Source organism: Anser cygnoides, chromosome 11 (genome assembly GCF_040182565.1).
Source record: "Anser cygnoides isolate HZ-2024a breed goose chromosome 11, Taihu_goose_T2T_genome, whole genome shotgun sequence".
In the NCBI taxonomy this organism is placed as follows: Eukaryota; Metazoa; Chordata; class Aves; order Anseriformes; family Anatidae; genus Anser; species Anser cygnoides.
In genome coordinates this window covers 18,210,108-18,229,555 of record NC_089883.1, presented here as the reverse complement: position 1 = coordinate 18,229,555, position 19,448 = coordinate 18,210,108, and the positions used below count along the sequence as shown (strand labels likewise).

Here is a 19,448-nt window from a genome sequence, read left to right as displayed (position 1 = left end):
GAGTTTGACCTTACTTTAGTTTTACTGCTGAGTTTGCCATTAGCCATAAGCTATTTTGAAATCTTAGGTGAGACATATCTGGTATACATGCCTCCTGCACAGAAATTAATTGAATCCTTTGTATGCACAACCAATCTGGGGCTGACGCAATTGCTAAACATGCTTGTGATTGTAATGAGAACTAAAAACTGCTAAGACTTTCAGTGAGGTACATGGGACAGTATTTGAGAAGGGAGCTCCGTCTCAAAATATTTGTAACTTTGTTCTAAACGGAATAAGAAAAGACTTTGTAATGGAAGGTGATTCTTTCTAAGGGATATAAACACATTGGTGTATTGTTCTGTAGGCCTGATTTCATCTAACATTGTTGATAATTCTGGAAAAGACAGACACCTTTTAAATTAAATTCAGATGATCCTATACTAATAAATGTAGCAAAAGGAACAGAAAGGAAAAAAATTGCAAGAAAGCAAAATACATGGCAAAACAACTCTGAAACAAGTACGACAAATGAGTCAACAAGCATAAAGCAAGATATGAAAAAGAATCTTTCTGGAAAATTGCTGATTAATACAGAGAAGGAAAACTTGGAAAACACAGGTTTCAGTTTAAAAAAATACTCAGAAATTTTCAGTGTCTTTCAGAATAAGAAAGGGCTCCTTGTAACTCATTTTGTTGTGTCAAAATAAATAAATAAATAAGGAAAGAAATGGTTTTACCATATAAATCGTTTGCATTTAGAGCTGGCAGTGGTTATGAGTCATCTTATACTATGCCCTGATCCTCTGATGGGACTATGTCCTGATCTTAATTTGCATGGAAGGATTCACTAATGTTTGTTAAGTTGTAAAGCTCAAAATAGTTTAGAAGACAGCCGTGTAATACTTACATCTCTCTCCCATTGCCAGACATTTTGAATCCTCCAAAAGGACTTTGGGCATTTAAGGCATTGTAGCAGTTTATCCTGTAACAGGAAAAGGCATTAAGTCCAATTGCACTATCAGACATTTGGACAACTCAGGAGATACTGAAACTCATGGAGCTAAGGATACTGTATAGCTCTTAGTAATAACAAAATGGTCTCTTGTTGAAAAGAAAGGAGGGACTTATGCCACAAAAGCAACGTTCTACTCCTTGCTTTAAAGAGAGTGGGATTTAGCTTGTGAGGACTGGAGGAAGGCACTGAACACCTGGATACAGCTTCAGTAATGGACTGTTAATCTGCTGACAAATTTTAGTGCCAGTTTATAACACAGAGCTATTAGGTTTGAATTTGTCCTTTTTCCACCTGATTTCTCTCGGATCTTTAGTTTATCCAGGCTTGACATATCAAATTGCAAGCTATTAAACTTTAGAAGTGGCACTTCCTACACCTAAATACAAGACAGAAATAGGTGTCCCTTTGGTTCCTTAAGGTGTAGAAAATACACAATTTCTTATGCCTTCAGCAGAAACCTCACAGGCTTCCTCTGCTCCACAGAAAGGATCATATACACTCTGTTTTGATTTAGGCAATGCTGTTCAGCAGTGTAACTGGAAGGTCATGCTAACAGAAAGCAAGGCACTTTTCCACTTTGAATAGCATTCAGCTGCAGTGAGCAGACTGACTACATTCTCCAACAGCTGTTCTGTGTCTTGGTTAGTGATTCACCACTAGGATGGTCTAGATAAACACAAAGACAAAGGGTGCAAAACCGAGGTAACATAATGATAATGAGCTAACTCTTTATCTCTGAGAGCAGGAGTGTGATAACTTCTGCCTTACCAGACTGTCCCAGCCTGCATTGCTGAAGAGACTGTCAGGGCTTTGTTTATGTCATTTGTAAAGACAGCAGCTACCAGCCCAAAGTCAGAATTGTTGGCTCTCTCTATAACTTCATCCATGGTTTTAAATCTCAGTATTTCTTGAACAGGCCCAAAAATCTGCAACAAAGATTAATCATTAATTTGAAAAACAGCTCACTCAGAAGCATTTTATTCCTGTTCTGTTCTGCTTTTTAAATGGCCTGCCCTCTCCTGTTTTACTCTTTACAGATTGTATTAGTAGTAATAGCTGTCTGTAAAAAAGCGTGAATTTCCCAAAGCAGTCATCATAGTGAAACATAATTCATTTCTTCCTTTATCTTGTCTTTCAAGTCTGAGACTCTACAGCAAATGACAAAAATTAAGCTTCTTTATACAAACTGATGCTGTCAGTTGCTCTATGAATAAGTTCTGAGAAGATTTTACTCTTTTTTTTTTTGGTATAGTGGTCATTTTCACTCTAAAGCTTTTGTCTCAAGAAATAAACAAAAGAAACAAAATCATGTTTAGGACATTCTGAAATGATCTTGCCCATGTACCTCCTCCTTGGCAATCCGCATGTCATCTGTTACATTGGAAAACACCGTAGGTTCAATGAAGAAGCCCTTTCTTCCTAGCCCTTTACCCCCACATTCAAGTTTTGCTCCTTCAGTAATGCCACTTTGAATCAGTTCCAAGATCTTGTTGTATTGTTTTTTATCAATCTGAAAGAGAGAAGAAGCTGTTTGACTTGCAGGCCATGCACTTTAGATAATCAAGCCAAAATAATTTTTTTAGGCAAGTCATGTCCCAGAGAGTAGCCTCATGCATATTTTCACTGTTTGAGTTTGAGAGGCCAAAGATCTACAGATAGCTGCTGACTGTAATCTGGGGCTCAGTCTTCTTCAGGATGTTTCCCTGTATGTATGTGGCTCAACCCACATTGTTGCTAAGGGAGATGGTTTATAAGAACAAACAAACAAGGGCATTATTTTTTTGTCCAAAATTAACTTCTTGACAGTGGTATAAGCCCAGCTGGTTATTAGTATCAGCAACATCTTTTAAAGATATATTTGTAATTCTGACCATCTTTTGCTTACAGTTCTTTCTTCTGTAGTGCTCTACAAGCACAGTTACAGTCGTAGACAATTCTTGACAATAAGTGCCTGCAAAAAGACTTTTGTGAGCCTTTCTCCTATGAATGGTAGCACTATGCAATTCGCAGCTGTGTTTTGGGGGCTGAAGAGCAGAATCTTGCTGTTAAAACTGTGGGGTGAACTTACTGATATTTAAGATGAGAGTTTTCACTAAACAGAAGACATCTCTGATCTAGGATTTCAAGTGAATATGCACAGACTGAACTCTGTTGTGTTAAGAGTTTAAGTGCTTCTGGGCACCTGGGCACCTTCTGGGCTGCAGAGCTGAAGCACTGTTCATTTACCTGTGGACCTTGTTCTGTAGTTGGGTCAAAAGGACTCCCCACTACTCTCCTCTTTGCACGTTCTACACTTCTTCTTACAAACTCTTCATAGATTGATTCTTCCACATAAATCCGTGAGCCTGCAGTGCAGCATTGACCTTGATTGAAGAAGACTCCTTGGTGAGCTTGTTCCACAGCATAGTCCACTACAAAACCAAGACAACATGGCGTTGCTCTGAAACATCATAGACACATCTGCTGTTGTACCAATGTTATGGGTATGACATAGTGTCACATTCCCAAAACTTCAAAGCAGAAGTAGAATTTGGTTAAAAACACCAAAACACTGAACAATACATTATTGTTGTGCCAGGCCATAAGTGAAGATGATTAATTTCATTTTTTGTTTTAATCCCTGTGAAAATAGGAAGTTTTAATACATTTTAACATGTCTGAATTTGATTTTTTTTTTTTTTTGGTCACTTTTGCCAGCCTGGACTGAGCTATACTAGGGGGATATTAGGAGCATTACAACTGTTTCAAAAGCACCAGATTGCAAGGGACCACTTGGGAGTTCAGGCACCATCAAGTTAAAGAAGTGTCCGTAGATAATACATTCTACATGCCATCCCTTGACACAAGCCACAAAATACAGCTTAAGATCCCACTGCAAAAGTTAAATCAAGCTACAGTTGTAGCAGTCAATAGAAGTAGGACATGCAAAACAGCTTCAGCAATCTCTTGCACATTAACAACATGTAATTTATTAATGAAAACTCTTAAGAGGACCCTAGGAAGTGGATTGTGCCCCATGCTATAGAAGTCTGTCTGACTTAAAGTCAGTAGGGGAGGGGAAAATTTGTTTCTCATCTTATACTTGCAGTTGATTTAATCCTGTGTATGTGAGGACTATGGTTAAGCAAGTACTTGAGAGAATTTAACTTTGATAATGGCAAGAGTTACCCTTCCCAAAGAGACAGGTTATTTTTCTGCAAGACAGAAATATCTTCTTGGCCTATACAAGTGACTAGGTGAGGCTTTAAAAATACAGGCCAATTATGGAACAATCAATCCCTGATTCCTGTTCCAACTTCGGAGGTGCAAGCAACACATCCAATATTCAAGCAGGAAAGGAAAAAACAGCCATATTTAGACAAGAGCCAAAATCTCCCACGGCATATAATAGCTGACTAGAAAAGCATTTGGGCCATGTGGCACTGAATTTATCATCAAAAAATGATGACCTGCAGCACCTGTTATCAGCTGTAACACTTTGGAACATTGTTTAAAGTATAATCTTTTATGGCATAAACAAAGCAATGATGCTTTACTTTCAGCATGGCCTAAACAACTCCATCTAACAGCAGTGTCTTATTCTGCGTTCGGCATGGCCATGGAAAAAAAAATGATGTGGGGTATTCCCTGGACCACATTCAAGTTTTCCCAGACAGCTCCATGGAGACTAAAAACAATAGTGGATAGAACTGATTAACTGATGTTTCTTTCTCTTAGCAAAGTTTGGCACCATGAAGGGGCTCTAACCATTTTTCTCTCTTTTTCGCATGTGTGTGTGTGTGTGTGTGTTTGCGCGTGCATGAGCACTAAACTTCAACAGCTTTGTCATGCTTTCTGCTAACTTTTGGCACACAGTGTTCCTCAAACAGAACAAACAGCTCCTTTGGAATCGTGAGCAAATTGTCTGCTGTTCTTAAATAATCAGAGCTTTGAAGACTGAATTTCAGGTCAAGTGCTAGTGGTTGTAATTATGGGAAGGCCAGAGAGCTTTAGTATGATACACTGTGGAACAGACGGTCCTGGGGAAGACTTCGCTCTTCCCTGTGCCCTGTTATTCCCTTGTTGCCTGCAACTTCTCACCAGGTCTTCAACCTTATTTGGCAGATTCAGGTCACAGATAAACCATACCTCTGTGTGGCAGCTAGGAGTGTTTGTCCTTCCCCTGTGGAAAGGGACAACACAGACATGCTCCCAGGATATATTACTCTACTAGAAGTGTTCAGGTGATCCAATCTGAGCTAGTAGGTAAAGGACATTTGAGATGTGATTTCTGGTGGGAGATGGAGATGGGTAACTGGAGTACAGGGCTGTAACATCTGCACCTGACTCTGGTTCACAGGAGCCTTTTTTGGTTTACTAGGATGACTATGCAATTTAGACTCCTAGCTTGATAAAACTTTCTTAAGTAGAAATGACTTCAACTCCTGAGAATTCTTAGTCTTTTCCTAGTGTTTGAACATTGATAAGTTCTGAAAATGAATATGGGATTGTAACCAGCTCTTGTAATTCATGCTATTCAGATCATTCTTCTGTTCACTTTCTATTTTTAAAACTAAAAGACCAAATCAAAGTAAGTTCTCAGAAAATGCAGTAGGTAGAGTGTGCCTGCACACAGCCTGAAACAATAGGTCAAGGCAAGGTGTGAACTGTCCCATTCATCTTAATGGGGTGTTAACGTCAAAACCTCCTGCTGACGATTTAAATATCAACATTGTTAACTATTTCACTGCTGATCATTTAAGCAGAAACTTCCAGTTTGTGTTTTTATCCTGTTCTAAACTGCTGTCCTGTACCTTCAGGTGCCAAAAATCCCAGCTGCACATCATTCAGTTGCCAAAATCTTCAGCTCCCTGCTGACAATGGCATTGAGGATATTTCAATACACAGTTGTTCAATTGTGAAGATTTTTTAAATGGAAGACTCTCCATTTATAGCTACCATCAAAACAGCTTAAAAAAGTACTGCACTGGGTAGATTAGCCACTCAAATGTAAATCAAAGCCCTCCCTTTTTATGATTACTATGAATCTAACTATCACAGAATTTCCATATTTAAAGCACTAGGCCACCTTGCTGTAGAGTTTAGAACAAATACATATGGGACCTTGATTTTGATTAACACCATATCCACGTGCTTGGTTTTAACTGTTTTTCTGTTTTGTTGTCCTCTGTGAATCTCTGGGTACAAATGTTGTCTTTTTATAAAACTACCACACCCCAGGCTGTTCCTGTAATATCGAAAAGTGCAATTAGTTACAGCTATATTGGTCCATTTCACTTTGTCTAAAAGATAAGCCCTAAAATGAAAATAGAAAAGCCACACAAACATTTAAGAAAAATGTGGAAGTGCTGACTTACAATCCGCATCTGCAAAAATAATGTTTGGGCTTTTCCCACCCAGCTCCAGTGTAACTCTCTTCAAATTACTCCTTCCAGCTGCTTCTTGGATCAGCTTCCCAACCTGAAAGGAAATGGGGACACGTTTTACAGGCAATGTAGTCATACAGTTCACTTTAACAGCCAATGCTGGACATCACTGGAACTGAGCCTTAAATAATCCAGCAGGTTCTTCAATCTAAACAGATTCTCATAATCAGTGGACAGCTTTCCAGTTCTTTTTTTTTTCTAGAATTGGAGAGGGGACAAGGCACAGCACAAGGTGTTCGTACCCTTCATCCCTTTGTCTCTATGCTAACATGGTTTCAGCTTTATTTTAGGGTGCTTTAGGAGGGCTGAATTAAAAATCTGAAACTGACATAGCTAGAATTACTTCCATCCAAACTACTGCCCTGTTCACAAGGTTTTACATACCATTGCCAAGAGATTTGGTTATGTGATTTTAAGTTTCATGTGGAACAAAACAGATCTGATACCACAGTATGTATTAAGCCTGTACTAAGCTTACTACTGTTCATTAGTAATAACTGTTATCACGCTTCTTTATATAGTCCAGGTATTAGTTATCCCAAGCGATGAGTGTTAGTAGAATTTATTTCACTCTTACTACTTACAGTTTCTAGAGTGTTAGCCAAACTGTGGGAGGGCATTTGTTTGCTTCAAAATTTGTTTTTCAGCACTTAAAGTTTTAAGTAATTTGACACTGAAATCATGATTGAGAATACATCAGATTCTGAGGAAATCTTCAGCCTCTTCTGCAGGATTAGCAGCATACAGCCGAATACCAAGCAGGGCAAGAAGTTAGAAATGCACCATCCCAGATCTGACCCTCAGCTGCACCACAGATAATCTTAATATGGGTTGAGGAGGTCAAAAGCACCTCTAAATATCTTTGTAGATTGTGGGGTCAGCTGGAGCAGAATGCAGCCCAATGAGGAAATTGGAGCAGCCTCAAGTTGCAGATCTCACCAAGGAAACATGAGGGTTGAAGGAGTAGCAGTCTGACAGCTACGTATTTGACATGTTTTGTGTACCCTGTACAGAGGGGGCATGGCATATAGTTGGAGAGGCAGCTGTATTCTCTGGAAATTCTCCCCTCCCTGGATCAATGAGTGAAAAATAAATCAGATTCTGTACTGTTGAAATGTAACTGTGCCCATACTAAGGAATTATCACAGGTAGATTTAAGACCAGACAGTAAAGCACAGGATTAAGTGTCTGTTTACTACTGATAAACTTGAGAACTTTTATAAGTACTTTCTTTCAAGTGGGACATCTTTTAAGATCACATGGAAAGTTAGATGTGAAGTGAGATGTGAGTGAGTCTGCAGTTGAACTTCTTTCTCTAGTATAGTCTATATACTATATACTGTAGAGTCTAGTATAGTCTCTAGCTGATGAGATTTCTCAGTTTTCTATTTCTAAGGTCAGGTGAGTGGGATTCCTAGCAGTAAGGGGTTAATTGATGAGAAGCCAAACCTACTAGAGAACTGAAGTCAGTCTGCTAGAGAAAGTTAAGTCAGCACTGGAGTAATCAGAAAGCAAATGAAACAGAAACCAGGGCCCCCCCAGAAAAAAAAAAAAAAAGAAAGAAACCCACCCCCACAGGATAATGAAGGAATTGTGAATGACTTCATGTACAATTGTGATTAACTGTGTATCTGGTGATACCACAATTGTGTATGAGAGGCTTTTTATTTATTTATTTATTTTAAAGAAATTAACATTAGCTTCTTTTCTTTACCCCTGTACTGATGGAATAGAGTGTTGACATTATCACAAAATTCCTTGCATATCCCCTTAATTGGAGCTGATTTTATTGCTGTGTTTGACTGACAGCCAGAAGTGAACATGAAAAAGAAGGACCTTTCCTGCCCTCTACTCCCACTACTTATATCAAGCACGTCATCTGCAAATTCCAGCCTCTCAAACTGTGCTGGAAATGTACACTAAACCAGTGAGAATGCTGTGTTTATAGCCAGTGCCAGCCAATGCCATTCACACCCTCACTGCCTTGAACCTCCCTCTCTCAAAGAACAACAATCACCACTTTCCCCACAAAAATCCACAAAGAGCAGAACAGACTGAGGAAACCAGAGCAAGGTGTTCAGCCCTCCATCCCTCCCCCGCTTCCATTCTACCACTTCAATGTCAAAACTGTTCTGTCTGTAAATACAGACTTCAAAAGAACTATATGCAAACAAGTGACTGGCAAATATGCAAGTCCAAATACTGTGAATGGCAAATACTAAAGTCCATGAGGCTTGGAGACAATGGTGTTAATTTGAAAAAAATGTGTCCAGAGTACTGTTATACAGGGAGGTTATTGTTGATTTTGCATGTATAAACTTAACAGCCTCACTGTATCCTTCCCATCAGAAATCGGCGTAGACATGAGGTTGGTAGGGCTCAGGCTGCTCAGCATTTTTCTTCACTGTGCTCCTTTTGTGCCCTATATACACAGGTTGAGAAAAGTCTTAGGGAGGGCACCGGAGCTGTGATTATTTAGCGACAAAGACAGCCTTTTGTAACCGACCCTCTCTTTATGGAGAAAGACAGCATGAAAGGGATAAGTGATAGTGTTCCAATCTGTATGGTCTTTCAGTACATGCTTCCTGTGGCGTCTCTCAGATATATCTGTGAGCTCCCAATAGGCAGTACAGACTTGCAAGGGAACACTGGAAGAGAGGACTCCCCCACAGATAATGGAGTTGTGCATTTATTCAGCAGGAATGTTGGCAGAGAAACCCCTGACTCCCCATCCTTGTTTTGAATAGGCTTCAAGATTGATATCAGGAGTATCCCTGGATAGCTTGTGAAGTACCATAACCTTGTAAGCTGCATGGAGTGTGAGGCAGATGTAATTTGGCCCATCTCAAAGAAAACAATCTGTTACTCAGAACAACAACAACAACAAAAGATTAAAGAAACATTTTGGAACACCCCTGTGCAAAAACAGCTTCTTGAAGAATAGTTTCTGGACTGTGAACTGTAGAATGTTAGGAATTGAGAGTATATTGTGATAAACAACACTTGCTTGTTGCTTATTTGTACATTATGTGTACATTCTGTGTTGGAAGTTTAATGTCTCTTTCAAGAGGATGCTCATGCAGTCATTTTAAATACTTCTGTGCAGAAATTCAAAAAAAGTCTATTGCCTTTTGTGTTCTCTTAATTCTCTGTTTTCAGACAGAAATCAGTATCTAAATGGTACAGGTGTTTTTGCCTTTTAAAGCACTGGAAGTCTCACAAGTCAAAAGCAAACCTTCAAGGTTTGTGATACTTCCTCTACATCTTTGTCAGAACCTCCAGCTTCTCCTCTGCTCTGAGCCTCCTTTTGTCACAGATACATGTTAAGCTATTGGGGAACACCTGAATCAAAGGGAACAGCAGCTTAGATGAATGGCAGATAATTTTCTTGCACTCTACCATAGACAAGACTGTCAAGGGTTTGCTTTGTAAATTAAAAGATTCCATGAACAGTGCAAAAACTGATGGAAGAAACACAGATCATCAGCTACGTAGATATTATAAGTAACTGGGCTACCCATCTTCGCTATTATAGTGTTCTTGGGTTATTGGGAAGGTTTCTGAAGAATGGTAAGTGTTGTAAATTACAGGAGATTGATAAGGTTCTAGGAGACGGTATGATCAGATACAAAAATTCCTCTGTTTTCTAACAGAAAGTCATTGGTGTTCTGGCAAAACTTTCAAACCCATGCTTCTACTTAGTCTATGATGTTTGTATTATTATTATTAATTTTAAACCCAGATTATATGAAAATGTAACATTTTGGGACAAGGATGTTTGGGATGTGTCCCCAGATTCAGCAGAGACAAGTGTCTCTGTTAAAATGTTGGCATGAAGAAGAGCAGCTTTATTTGACTGTGCAATGCCCTGTGTGAGGACCAGCACTGAAGAAAGCACAGTGAATTGTTCAGCACGTGAAAAGGGAATCCCAAACAGAAATCCCTGGAGAGACTCCTAAGCTATAAGTGGCTTATTTGTTCCTTGGGTAAATACTGGCCCTGTGGAAGTCTGCGGCTAAACTCTTACTGACTGAAAGGGTTTGTACATCACCCCATTTGTTTCAGTTTTAAAAAGGCACATCCCTTTGACATAATAATTGTTGTAGGCCATAGTCATCCAAGGACAGTTCCCTAAATTCTTCCAAAATTACCAAGGAGGGAAAAAGGGAAGAACAACTTTTAATTCAGGAAGCATAGTTGTCCAAGATATGATCAAACAGGTTAAGCAGAAGCAAGAATTAATATAATAAAGAATTAATATAGAATAGAATGAATAAATGATAATATTGCCTGCCTAAACTATTCTTACTTTGAACAGGGCATGTCTGTAGCATTGTTAGCTGCCTCAAAACAGGACACATCACCTTTAGGATTCTTGTTGTTGAAGTGGAAAATGTTAGGATGTAATTCCTGATGTCCAAAACCAGCATGTGATTGTATGATACAGGAGAACTGACACAACTCATTACTAGTGCAGTAGGTATTTTTTCTGTCTACATCATGCATTGTGACATTCATATCACTTTGGAAATGAAAGGCGAATCCTGCTGAGTAAATTAGAATCAGTGGTAATACAGCTGTTAGCTACGAACATTTGTTTGGCAAGAATCAACCTCGACGCTCCTGTAGTTTGCTTTGATGGTCTCTCTAGTATCTTGTTGACTAATGATGAGATCATGGTTTGTTAATCTAAGTGCATAAAGAAAACATTCTGCCAAGCAAAATGCAGACTCTTCTGTTTTTTTTTTTTTTGAAGTTGTTTATAGACCCTTTGTTTACACAGGCATCCAGAACAATTTATTGGATATTTATTTGGGTTACTCCACAGAACTGCATGGACATAGACCTGAATCCTATCTTTAATCTGTCTGCCTTTTAATGGGTCATAGTTTGAACAAAGTGGAAAGCAGCCACTTAGGATAAATTTCTAGTTGGCCAAGGCTTCAAATATTTTGTGTACTATCTATGATTCTCATCTCGAGAGCATCTGACAACTGGAGAGAGTTGTAAGCCACTCTGATTTGGAGGTAACACATTTGTTTTTTTGAACAGAAGTTATTAGAACTCATTACACTTTTGCAGCAAACAAGATTTTTAATCCAGTCAGTCCTTTAGATGCTCATTTTCTTAGATGCATAGCTTCTTACTCTCCATAATCATCTCTAATCTTAAATCCAAAACAGACTGTGCCTAACTATTCCATGTGCACCAAGAACTTATAAGTACCCTGTTCCAGTTCAAATGGAGCACACATACAGGCACGGCCAGACAGCTCATAGCAGTCAAAATATAGCTGTATTTGCAGTGACTTTGTATTCACAGTCCTGTGTGAAAATAAAGGCATACGAAGAGTAAAGCAGCTTCTTTATGGCTGCTTTTCTATACTATTTGTTCATCTTTTACTTTTCACTACTTTGCAAAAGTTCTTTCAGACAATAAGAAGGTAACTGGAAGGTGAAGAAGAACCTCACTGCATGTGTTAGTATGTGTAAAAATTGTCTCCTCATCAGTAGTTGTCTTGGAAATCAATAAGGTCTGCTGCTCATTTAATTGTAGGGGAAGAGACTTACATAACCTCTCCTGTACTTCTTTGCTTTGCAGCCCAATTACATGGGTGAACCAGACATCTAGAGTTTGGATCTGTTCTGAAGCTCAGAAAATAAAACGGACTGAATTTTAATTAAATTGTTGGTAGTAAGTCCTACAGGAAAATTTAACTGTTAAACAGAACTAAACCAGTTCCCTTCAACTAGGGACCTGAAAGATCAAGGAGAACTTCCGTAAAATGTAATGGGATGCTTAAAATGCTTATGACCTTTCAAGGGAAGGTAGGAAAGGAACGGGAACAAGCGTTGACATGGTCAGATTGGTTGGGGAAAGATTATTTTGGGCAGTTTAAGTTCAATGATTGTGGAAGATGAGGAAAAAACGTGTCGGTGAAGCCTTAGAGGAGATGGCCATAATTATGGAGTCTGTGGATCAGCTCTGGTTCACTAAAAACAACACAGTAAAAATAAACACTTATGTTAAAAAGCTGCTGAAGAGTATGAACCAAAGAAAGCAAAGCCAAGAAAGCTGCTGGAACTTAAGGAGACACAGTATTTTTAAGCTTGCTTTCTTACTCAGTATGATTTTCTTTCTTCTAGTGCAACAGTTGTCAAAGTGAAATTCGTAGCCCACTGGGTGTCTACAGAGCCCTTCCTTCTGAGCTTTAGAGGGAAGAGTTTTGAGAGCCACGTACTATGGGACTGGGAGAGGAAGTGATCCATGGGAGGGTGTTCCACAAGAAGTACTCTAAGGGAAGAAAGAGCTGGAAGACTACTGTTCTTCTCTGCATAAACTAACCCATAAAAAGAAGGGTCAGAAGAAAAGAGAGAAGTGGAATTTAACAGTGATGGTACCACAGGAAAATAGGTCTTTCTAGATGATTTTTCACATAGTACTTGAGAGTGTTTGAAAAGCAAATAGTACTTAATTTTGAAAGCACTAGAGAACCTGAGAAATTAAAAAGAAATAGAGCCAGGGTACTGTCCCCAAGCATGACTTTTCTTTTTCCTGCTCAGAGTTAAGCTTGGACTTACTGAACTCCTTAGAAGCAAACAGTTCCCATCAATGTTGGAAACACAAACTGTAAGTGCACACAGTTCAAAAACTGTGAAACTTTCCATTCCTTGCTACAATAATATGAAGGCAAATCTTGAAGAGATTGCAAGGATGACATGGCCATCGGTCACTATATTAAATACAATACAATCATCCACTCACATCTTTAGGCTTAGGAAGTATTTAAATTGTCAGCTACCAGAGGTTGTGAGGCTACAGCAGGGAAAGGATCACACATGCTCTGTTCTTCTATAAGCAATCTGTTACTGGTCATATTGCAAGATAAGGTACTAGGCTGGATGGATCTTTGGTGTGGCTATGTCAGACTTTATTGAGATAAGGTCATGAACTTGGCCTTCTTGCTCTTGTTTCTTTTGTCTGTGGAATGGAGTCTATAAATTTTGTAAAATGTTAGCATTAAAATTATTTGTAGGAAAAGCAGCCTGATTTCTGCTGCTTTCTTTTAAAAAAAAACTTTGCAGGAAATAGGTAGCAATAGCCTTTTCTGTGTGTGTATATGTGAGATTTTTACAGGCAAATAGAAAGTTTTCAATAGGGAGAAGTATACATTTGAAAGGTAAACCATTTATATTTTTCTCTGAAAGAACTCCATGGTGGAAATTTGAGATGAAAACATGCTTCAGATATCTAAACTTGAAGATGTTTGCTATTGTATTGATTGGTTTTACTATTAACTTGCTCATGTTGAAAGTATTAACTGCCTTAACTAGCACCTGGATGAAAGGCGGAAATGGAAGTTAGTATCTTGCCATTTACATATCTGATGGCTATCGGAAGTCCACATCACTGAAATGTACAATTGACATGCCCCAAGACTAGAGAGACAAAATATTTCCATTATTATTTCATTAGAAATGGAAAACTATTTTGGAGTAGTTACACACTCCATTGTTCAGCTCATATCACAGCATTGTGTTTAAAATGTTACAATGTTGACTTGCTCGTACAAAAAATCAGTGTTACAGGAAATCAGAAACAATATGGAATAGTTTACACTAACCCTGCATTAAAACGTTCCATCTGTTCTTGCTTTAGGTTCTTAGAGAATGTCTTTTTCATCTCTGTAATGCTTTTCACTTCCTATTAGTAAGGCTTTTAAAGGTAGGCACTGAGTTAGTATAAAACCCACAGCTTTTGAGTTTAAACGCCTATTAAAACTAAAGCTGTCTGGAGCTACAATAAAAATTTATTTTGGCTACAAAAGACAACTTTGAAACCTAACCCATCTGTATTTTTCCTCCTCCAAACAGTGTAACATCCTGTATAATAGAATATTTATCTTAAACAGAGACCACATATCTTTATGAAAACAATTGTTTCAACTTAATTTATGGGGGGTAATCAGCTCGTATTAAGGTTTTCAGTACTCTAGGATGCTAATATAAATTGGTTACAGGAGATGTAAAGACTATAGTAATTCCTCAGAATCATCTGAAATCTAATGGTGCCATTGACTTAGTATATAACCAGTGTATGTTATAATCTAAAATTGCCGTAAAAATTAATGTGCATATAGTAATTGAAAGATAACTGTGTATGCAAATTAGGCATACAGCTACATTTTACTGATAATTTAGGTTCATGTGGTAACTTCAAACAATTACAGGATAATTCCACCAAAATTATTTATTTGAAAGAGTTAATCTAGTGTCTGCAATCCCTGGGCACACCAGGAATGTACACACACATCTCTAGTAGGGCTGTCTGGTCAGTCTATTTATTGACTCAACAAACTTGACTCAGTATGAAGTGCAGCATCCCTGGGATGCATACAGCCTGCAACTGCCACGAGTGGGAGTCAAGCATATCAAAGAGAGACTGGATCCCTGGGGTTGAGCTCCCTCCATACAATAGCTTGACAGATTTTGAATTGAAAAGGGCCTGTTTTTAGCACCCTCTAAATATAACCAGCCCTGAAACTCCCATGGAGATTCCTTTCTGTCTGCCTTCAGAGGATGAGATAAGGCCCCTTCTCCTGTGACTTCAGTCTGGAGTACCTCTATCAACCCGCCCCCCCCCCCCCCAGCCCAACCCTGATAACAGCTGGCTTTGCACAATATGACTTGAGGGATTTGTTTCTCTTTCTGCAGATGACAGCCTTCCTCTTCAGTCCTAACCTCCTCTGTAACGTCTGCATCATTGAATCATTGCAAGATATTTTGGCATCCAGGAGACCATTGTCTCCATCATCTTCTGGGCAGCGTCTTTGTTGGGAACATTCAGTGTCATTCTGGGAACAGACACCTTGGACAATTTCCTTTTCTCCCTGCAATCCTTCCTTTCTAGACCTCCTCCTCCTCCTCAGTATACTTGAATGCAGCATCGAAGCTGAAGTGTATTTGCCCCAGTTTGCCCCCTTCCTCTCCCCTTTTCCCCAAATATGCCAAGATACACAAATTATGAATGCTAAAGCAGAATTTATGTATGCTGTTATATACACTGGATGTTCTGCTTACTTGCATGTGATTCACATCCTCTTAAGCCCACAGGAAATCCCAGCAATATTTTTCTAGCCATATCTCCTGTACTGAGGTGCTGGGCACAGCAGGAGCTGGAGGAAAAGAGCCATTTATGCTGTGATAGTACTACAGTATATAAGCTTAGCTGGGAGGGACAGACCGGTGTTACATAAATGCATCTCTTTTATTCAGTGACAGTGAAAAATGTAATGCAAGGACTTAATTCTATCTCCCTAAGTATTTATCTAGGAACACTCTTACCTCAGTAGATCCAGTAAATGCAATTTTATCAATGCCAACATGAGATGCTATAGCTGCACCAACAATTGGACCAAATCCTGGCAAAATATTGACAACTCCTGGTGGAAAGCCAGCCTGTCAAAATAGGAATGAATGCAGGGAAGCATGATTTATGAAAACTGACAGAGCATGTTAAACCAGCCATGTGCTGGTAGTTCCTTCTCCATAAGGAGAGATGGACATTATTCCTGTCAATTATTCTTACCTCCTTGATGAGGGCTCCCATATAGAGAGCGCTGAGTGGTGTTTGTTCTGCGGGTTTAATAACTACTGTATTGCCACAGCACAGAGCTGGAGCAATCTTCCATGCAAACATCAGCAGGGGGAAGTTCCACTGTAGGAAAAAATAAAAGTTGATAGATGGAAAAATATTGCAGTGGTGTTTTGTTTTCAAGATGTCAAGCTGCTACCTCACTTACTTCTCAGGCCTATCCTCAACATAAATCTTGCCCAGCACAAAGCAAGAATTTTTTTTTTTTAAATTACCGCCATTAAGAAAGTGAGAACAGTGACCTTCTCATTCTTTCTCTTCAGTTCAAAGAAATAAAGACCCGACCCGCAGTTTTTATAAAATAATCTTCTGCTGTTATTTTTTTTACTCACAGCTTTTTATTTCATTTACTGTTTTGCAGTTGGCACTTTTAACTCTCACGACAAATGGTTCTTGCTACAGATACATTCAGAATGAACTGTTTGTTCATGCTGAAGCATTTTTAGATGTATATTTCCATTCTTAGAATACATCTTAAGACAGAAGATTTATACTCAAATTATATAATCACTAAATGATGAAATTACAGTAAAACTCTTCTATAAGTGTCAATATTAGGTCAAAGCATTTCATTAGTATCTTTTCTCAAAATTTTCTTACCCTGCAGTTTATATGAAAGGCATGAGAAGAAGAGTGCAAAGTTGACAAAAACTGCTGAAATAAAAATTCTGCATCACCATTAATTTCAACTTCATGTAACTGCAGCAGAAAATGTAGTGGGTTATATTAATTTGGTGTATAAACAAGTTGTGGGTAAAGATAAGGGTAACAAGTCTTTAGCTTTCTGCATCCAGGTCTGATCCTAACAGGTTAAGTGGATAGTTCCAGTGATTTTAGTGAAAATACTAGCATAATAAAATAATCGCATCACTCTCATAAAGGCATATAATAATCTCCTTTAGAAAGAAAACAGAAACTATCAGTCAGCCACTGGCCAGAACATGTTACTGCCTGATGCATATCAGCTGCCACTCTCATAGACATCTCTCTAGCCCCTGGCTAGCTTGAAAAAATACACAACTGTCTTTTCTTCACCGAACACCCAATTTTTTACTCCCTCAGTTGTTTATAAACTCCGGAGACAAAGTGATGTTTTAATTCCATCTCTAGTATATAAACCTAGGAGGGGAGCTATTGGGCCAACAGCGTGCTGACAGCCTGCACTTGTAATGGTATTGCAAGGAGAGCTTTGACGAGTTTTATAGGGTAGTATGTAGCCCTGTTTATGCTACAAAGCTGCCAAAGAGGGTATGTTTTGATGGAAGCTAGGATGTGAATGAAGACGAGGAGTTTAGTGCTAGGCTTGCTGTTTAATTTTATTTTTGTAATAATTTATTTGGTAGTGCAATGGCTGAGTGCATGCAGCAGCCCTGGGGCTGTACTCTGTGACTGGTAGCTGTGAAGGAAATATGTAACAGATTAGCAGTAGTGTTAGAGTAGATGTGTATGACAGCCATGTAGAAGTTTCAAAGTAGAAACTGGGGATGGGGGGGAAGGGGAATGGACAAGTGTGGTAGATGGCTGGGTACCCCAGACAAAGAGTTTTACAGATCTAAACTAAATAAATCCTGCTTCAGACCTTGGCCAAGGTTTCTTCAGCAGATTTGTCAGTTAAGCTCAATGAGACAATCCAAAGAAATGTCTAGCAACTTTGGGGTTAGCTGTTGAGGTTGCCACTTTGCATCCATGCACTGAACTGAACAATGGCCACAAAGGTGTGAAATCATAAAGATGACTTGTGAATGGAATTGGATAATGCGTAGATGTCTGCAGGATGGCTGTAGCCACAGACTCTGAGCTTCCGCAGTGTTTTATGCCTTAACAAAGGCATAAAATAACAACAAATATAAATAGGGAAAACGGGCTTAGCATTGTTAAAGTAATCTTTTCTGGCTGCTCCTCATTTAATGGAAATACTGCATGTTGCTGTTAAGTGGGTTTGTGGTTAACATGAACAAAATAACATGAACAAAATTTTCAGAGAATGTCTTGATTAGTTTCCCAATGCTTTGTCAAGGAAAAAAGCTTCCACACAATATTTTAATAGCTATATATGAGCCTCCCATTGAAATTTCTGCCAAAGCCTGTTAACTAGTTCTTCTGAAAAAGTTAGCTTTTCAGTGTAATTCCCATGTCATGTTCAGCAACAGTGTGTTAAGGATGTATATTGGAGTGTAGAGGCAGTATTATATTTGATGAAACACTGTGTTTCTCTCTCATAACAAATAAACATTTAATGTCTCTTACTAGCTACGCAATGTTAATTGTAATGATATGTCTCCTGGAGTTTCTTCTTCTCTTCCAGCCTTGTAAAAGAAATAGCAGGAAAGAATAGAATTAAAATGCATCACATTCTCCCAGGAACTGAGGAGCCTGTTAAATCACAGTAAAAACTAAATAAATAAAAAGACTGCCACAGCAAAGCATCAATTTTCCGTAAGTTGTGTGAACATCCATAACCACAGCCAGCATATTAACACTGTGTTTTGCTTTGCTTGTTTTAATCATGAGAATTCTATGACTTGAGAACTTAACTCCTAATAACAGAGCCTAAACCCTATTAGCATGTTCAAATAAGCATTTGCAGGGAGGCTGTTAAAGATATGTCAACAATATGAGCTCAGCTTTTTTCGTAATGGAAAACACACATAGCTGAGGACCATGTTTTATGTGTCTTTAAAGAGAGCTGGTTTAAATGAAAATAAATAGAAGGCGCTGGTAGAGATACTCACAGGGATGATCTGTCCACACACTCCGATGGGTTCATGTCTTGTAAACGTAAAATAATCTCCATCTGAAACAGATGAGCATGGTTACTCTCAAGTGCAGTTTGACTTGGCAGAACAAACAAAAAAAAAGCTCTAAGGATCAGCCTTTGATGGCAGTAAAAGAAATAAAGAACTCATGGAAATGTTTTTTCATGAGCTAGCATGGGAAACCTAGGTTCAGGAGCAACCTAATTGTTCTTTCTGTAGAACAAAGGAAGCAGGCAACCCATCAGAAAGTAGCCTGCTTTGTTCCTTGGGAAAGAGGACAATCTATACAGCACAAAAAAGGGCAGCAGCAAGGAAACCACTTACTGGCCTCTACTGATTTCGGGATGAGAGAAGGAGTCGCAAAGTTAATTTCCTGAAAGGACTGACTAGAATAAAGCAATATAAAGGCAAATAATACAAGCAGATATGGGAAAATAGTGACATACATCTCATTCATCTTCCACTGAAGACAAGGGGAGTTGAAAGTAATGGAATGGTACACCAGAATCCATAGATGTGGCATGAAGGTGGTAAGCCTGTGATCGATGCGTAACTGAGCACAATTCACTGCAGAACTCAACACTATGGAGAATACAAGGGTCATCACATAGCCGT

The 19,448-nt window shown here is 38.7% G+C and overlaps 1 protein-coding gene and 1 long non-coding RNA gene across 2 annotated transcripts in view; one reads left to right on the top strand and one right to left on the bottom strand.

Annotated features, from left to right (window-relative positions):
- The window catches only part of ALDH1A2 (aldehyde dehydrogenase 1 family member A2), a 55,911-nt gene that overhangs the window by 6,039 nt on the left and 30,424 nt on the right, over nt 1–19,448 (bottom strand). The window contains exons 5-12 of the mRNA XM_013177370.3: nt 18,810–18,871; nt 16,012–16,140; nt 15,768–15,881; nt 6,355–6,457; nt 3,224–3,408; nt 2,343–2,507; nt 1,766–1,923; nt 890–964 (exon numbers count right to left, since the gene is read on the bottom strand). Coding sequence (XP_013032824.1) covers nt 890–964; nt 1,766–1,923; nt 2,343–2,507; nt 3,224–3,408; nt 6,355–6,457; nt 15,768–15,881; nt 16,012–16,140; nt 18,810–18,871 — 991 coding nt within the window. The remainder of the gene's footprint in view (nt 1–889; nt 965–1,765; nt 1,924–2,342; nt 2,508–3,223; nt 3,409–6,354; nt 6,458–15,767; nt 15,882–16,011; nt 16,141–18,809; nt 18,872–19,448) is intronic.
- The window catches only part of LOC136791725 (uncharacterized), a 55,682-nt gene that overhangs the window by 18,204 nt on the left and 18,030 nt on the right, over nt 1–19,448 (top strand). The window lies entirely within an intron of this gene.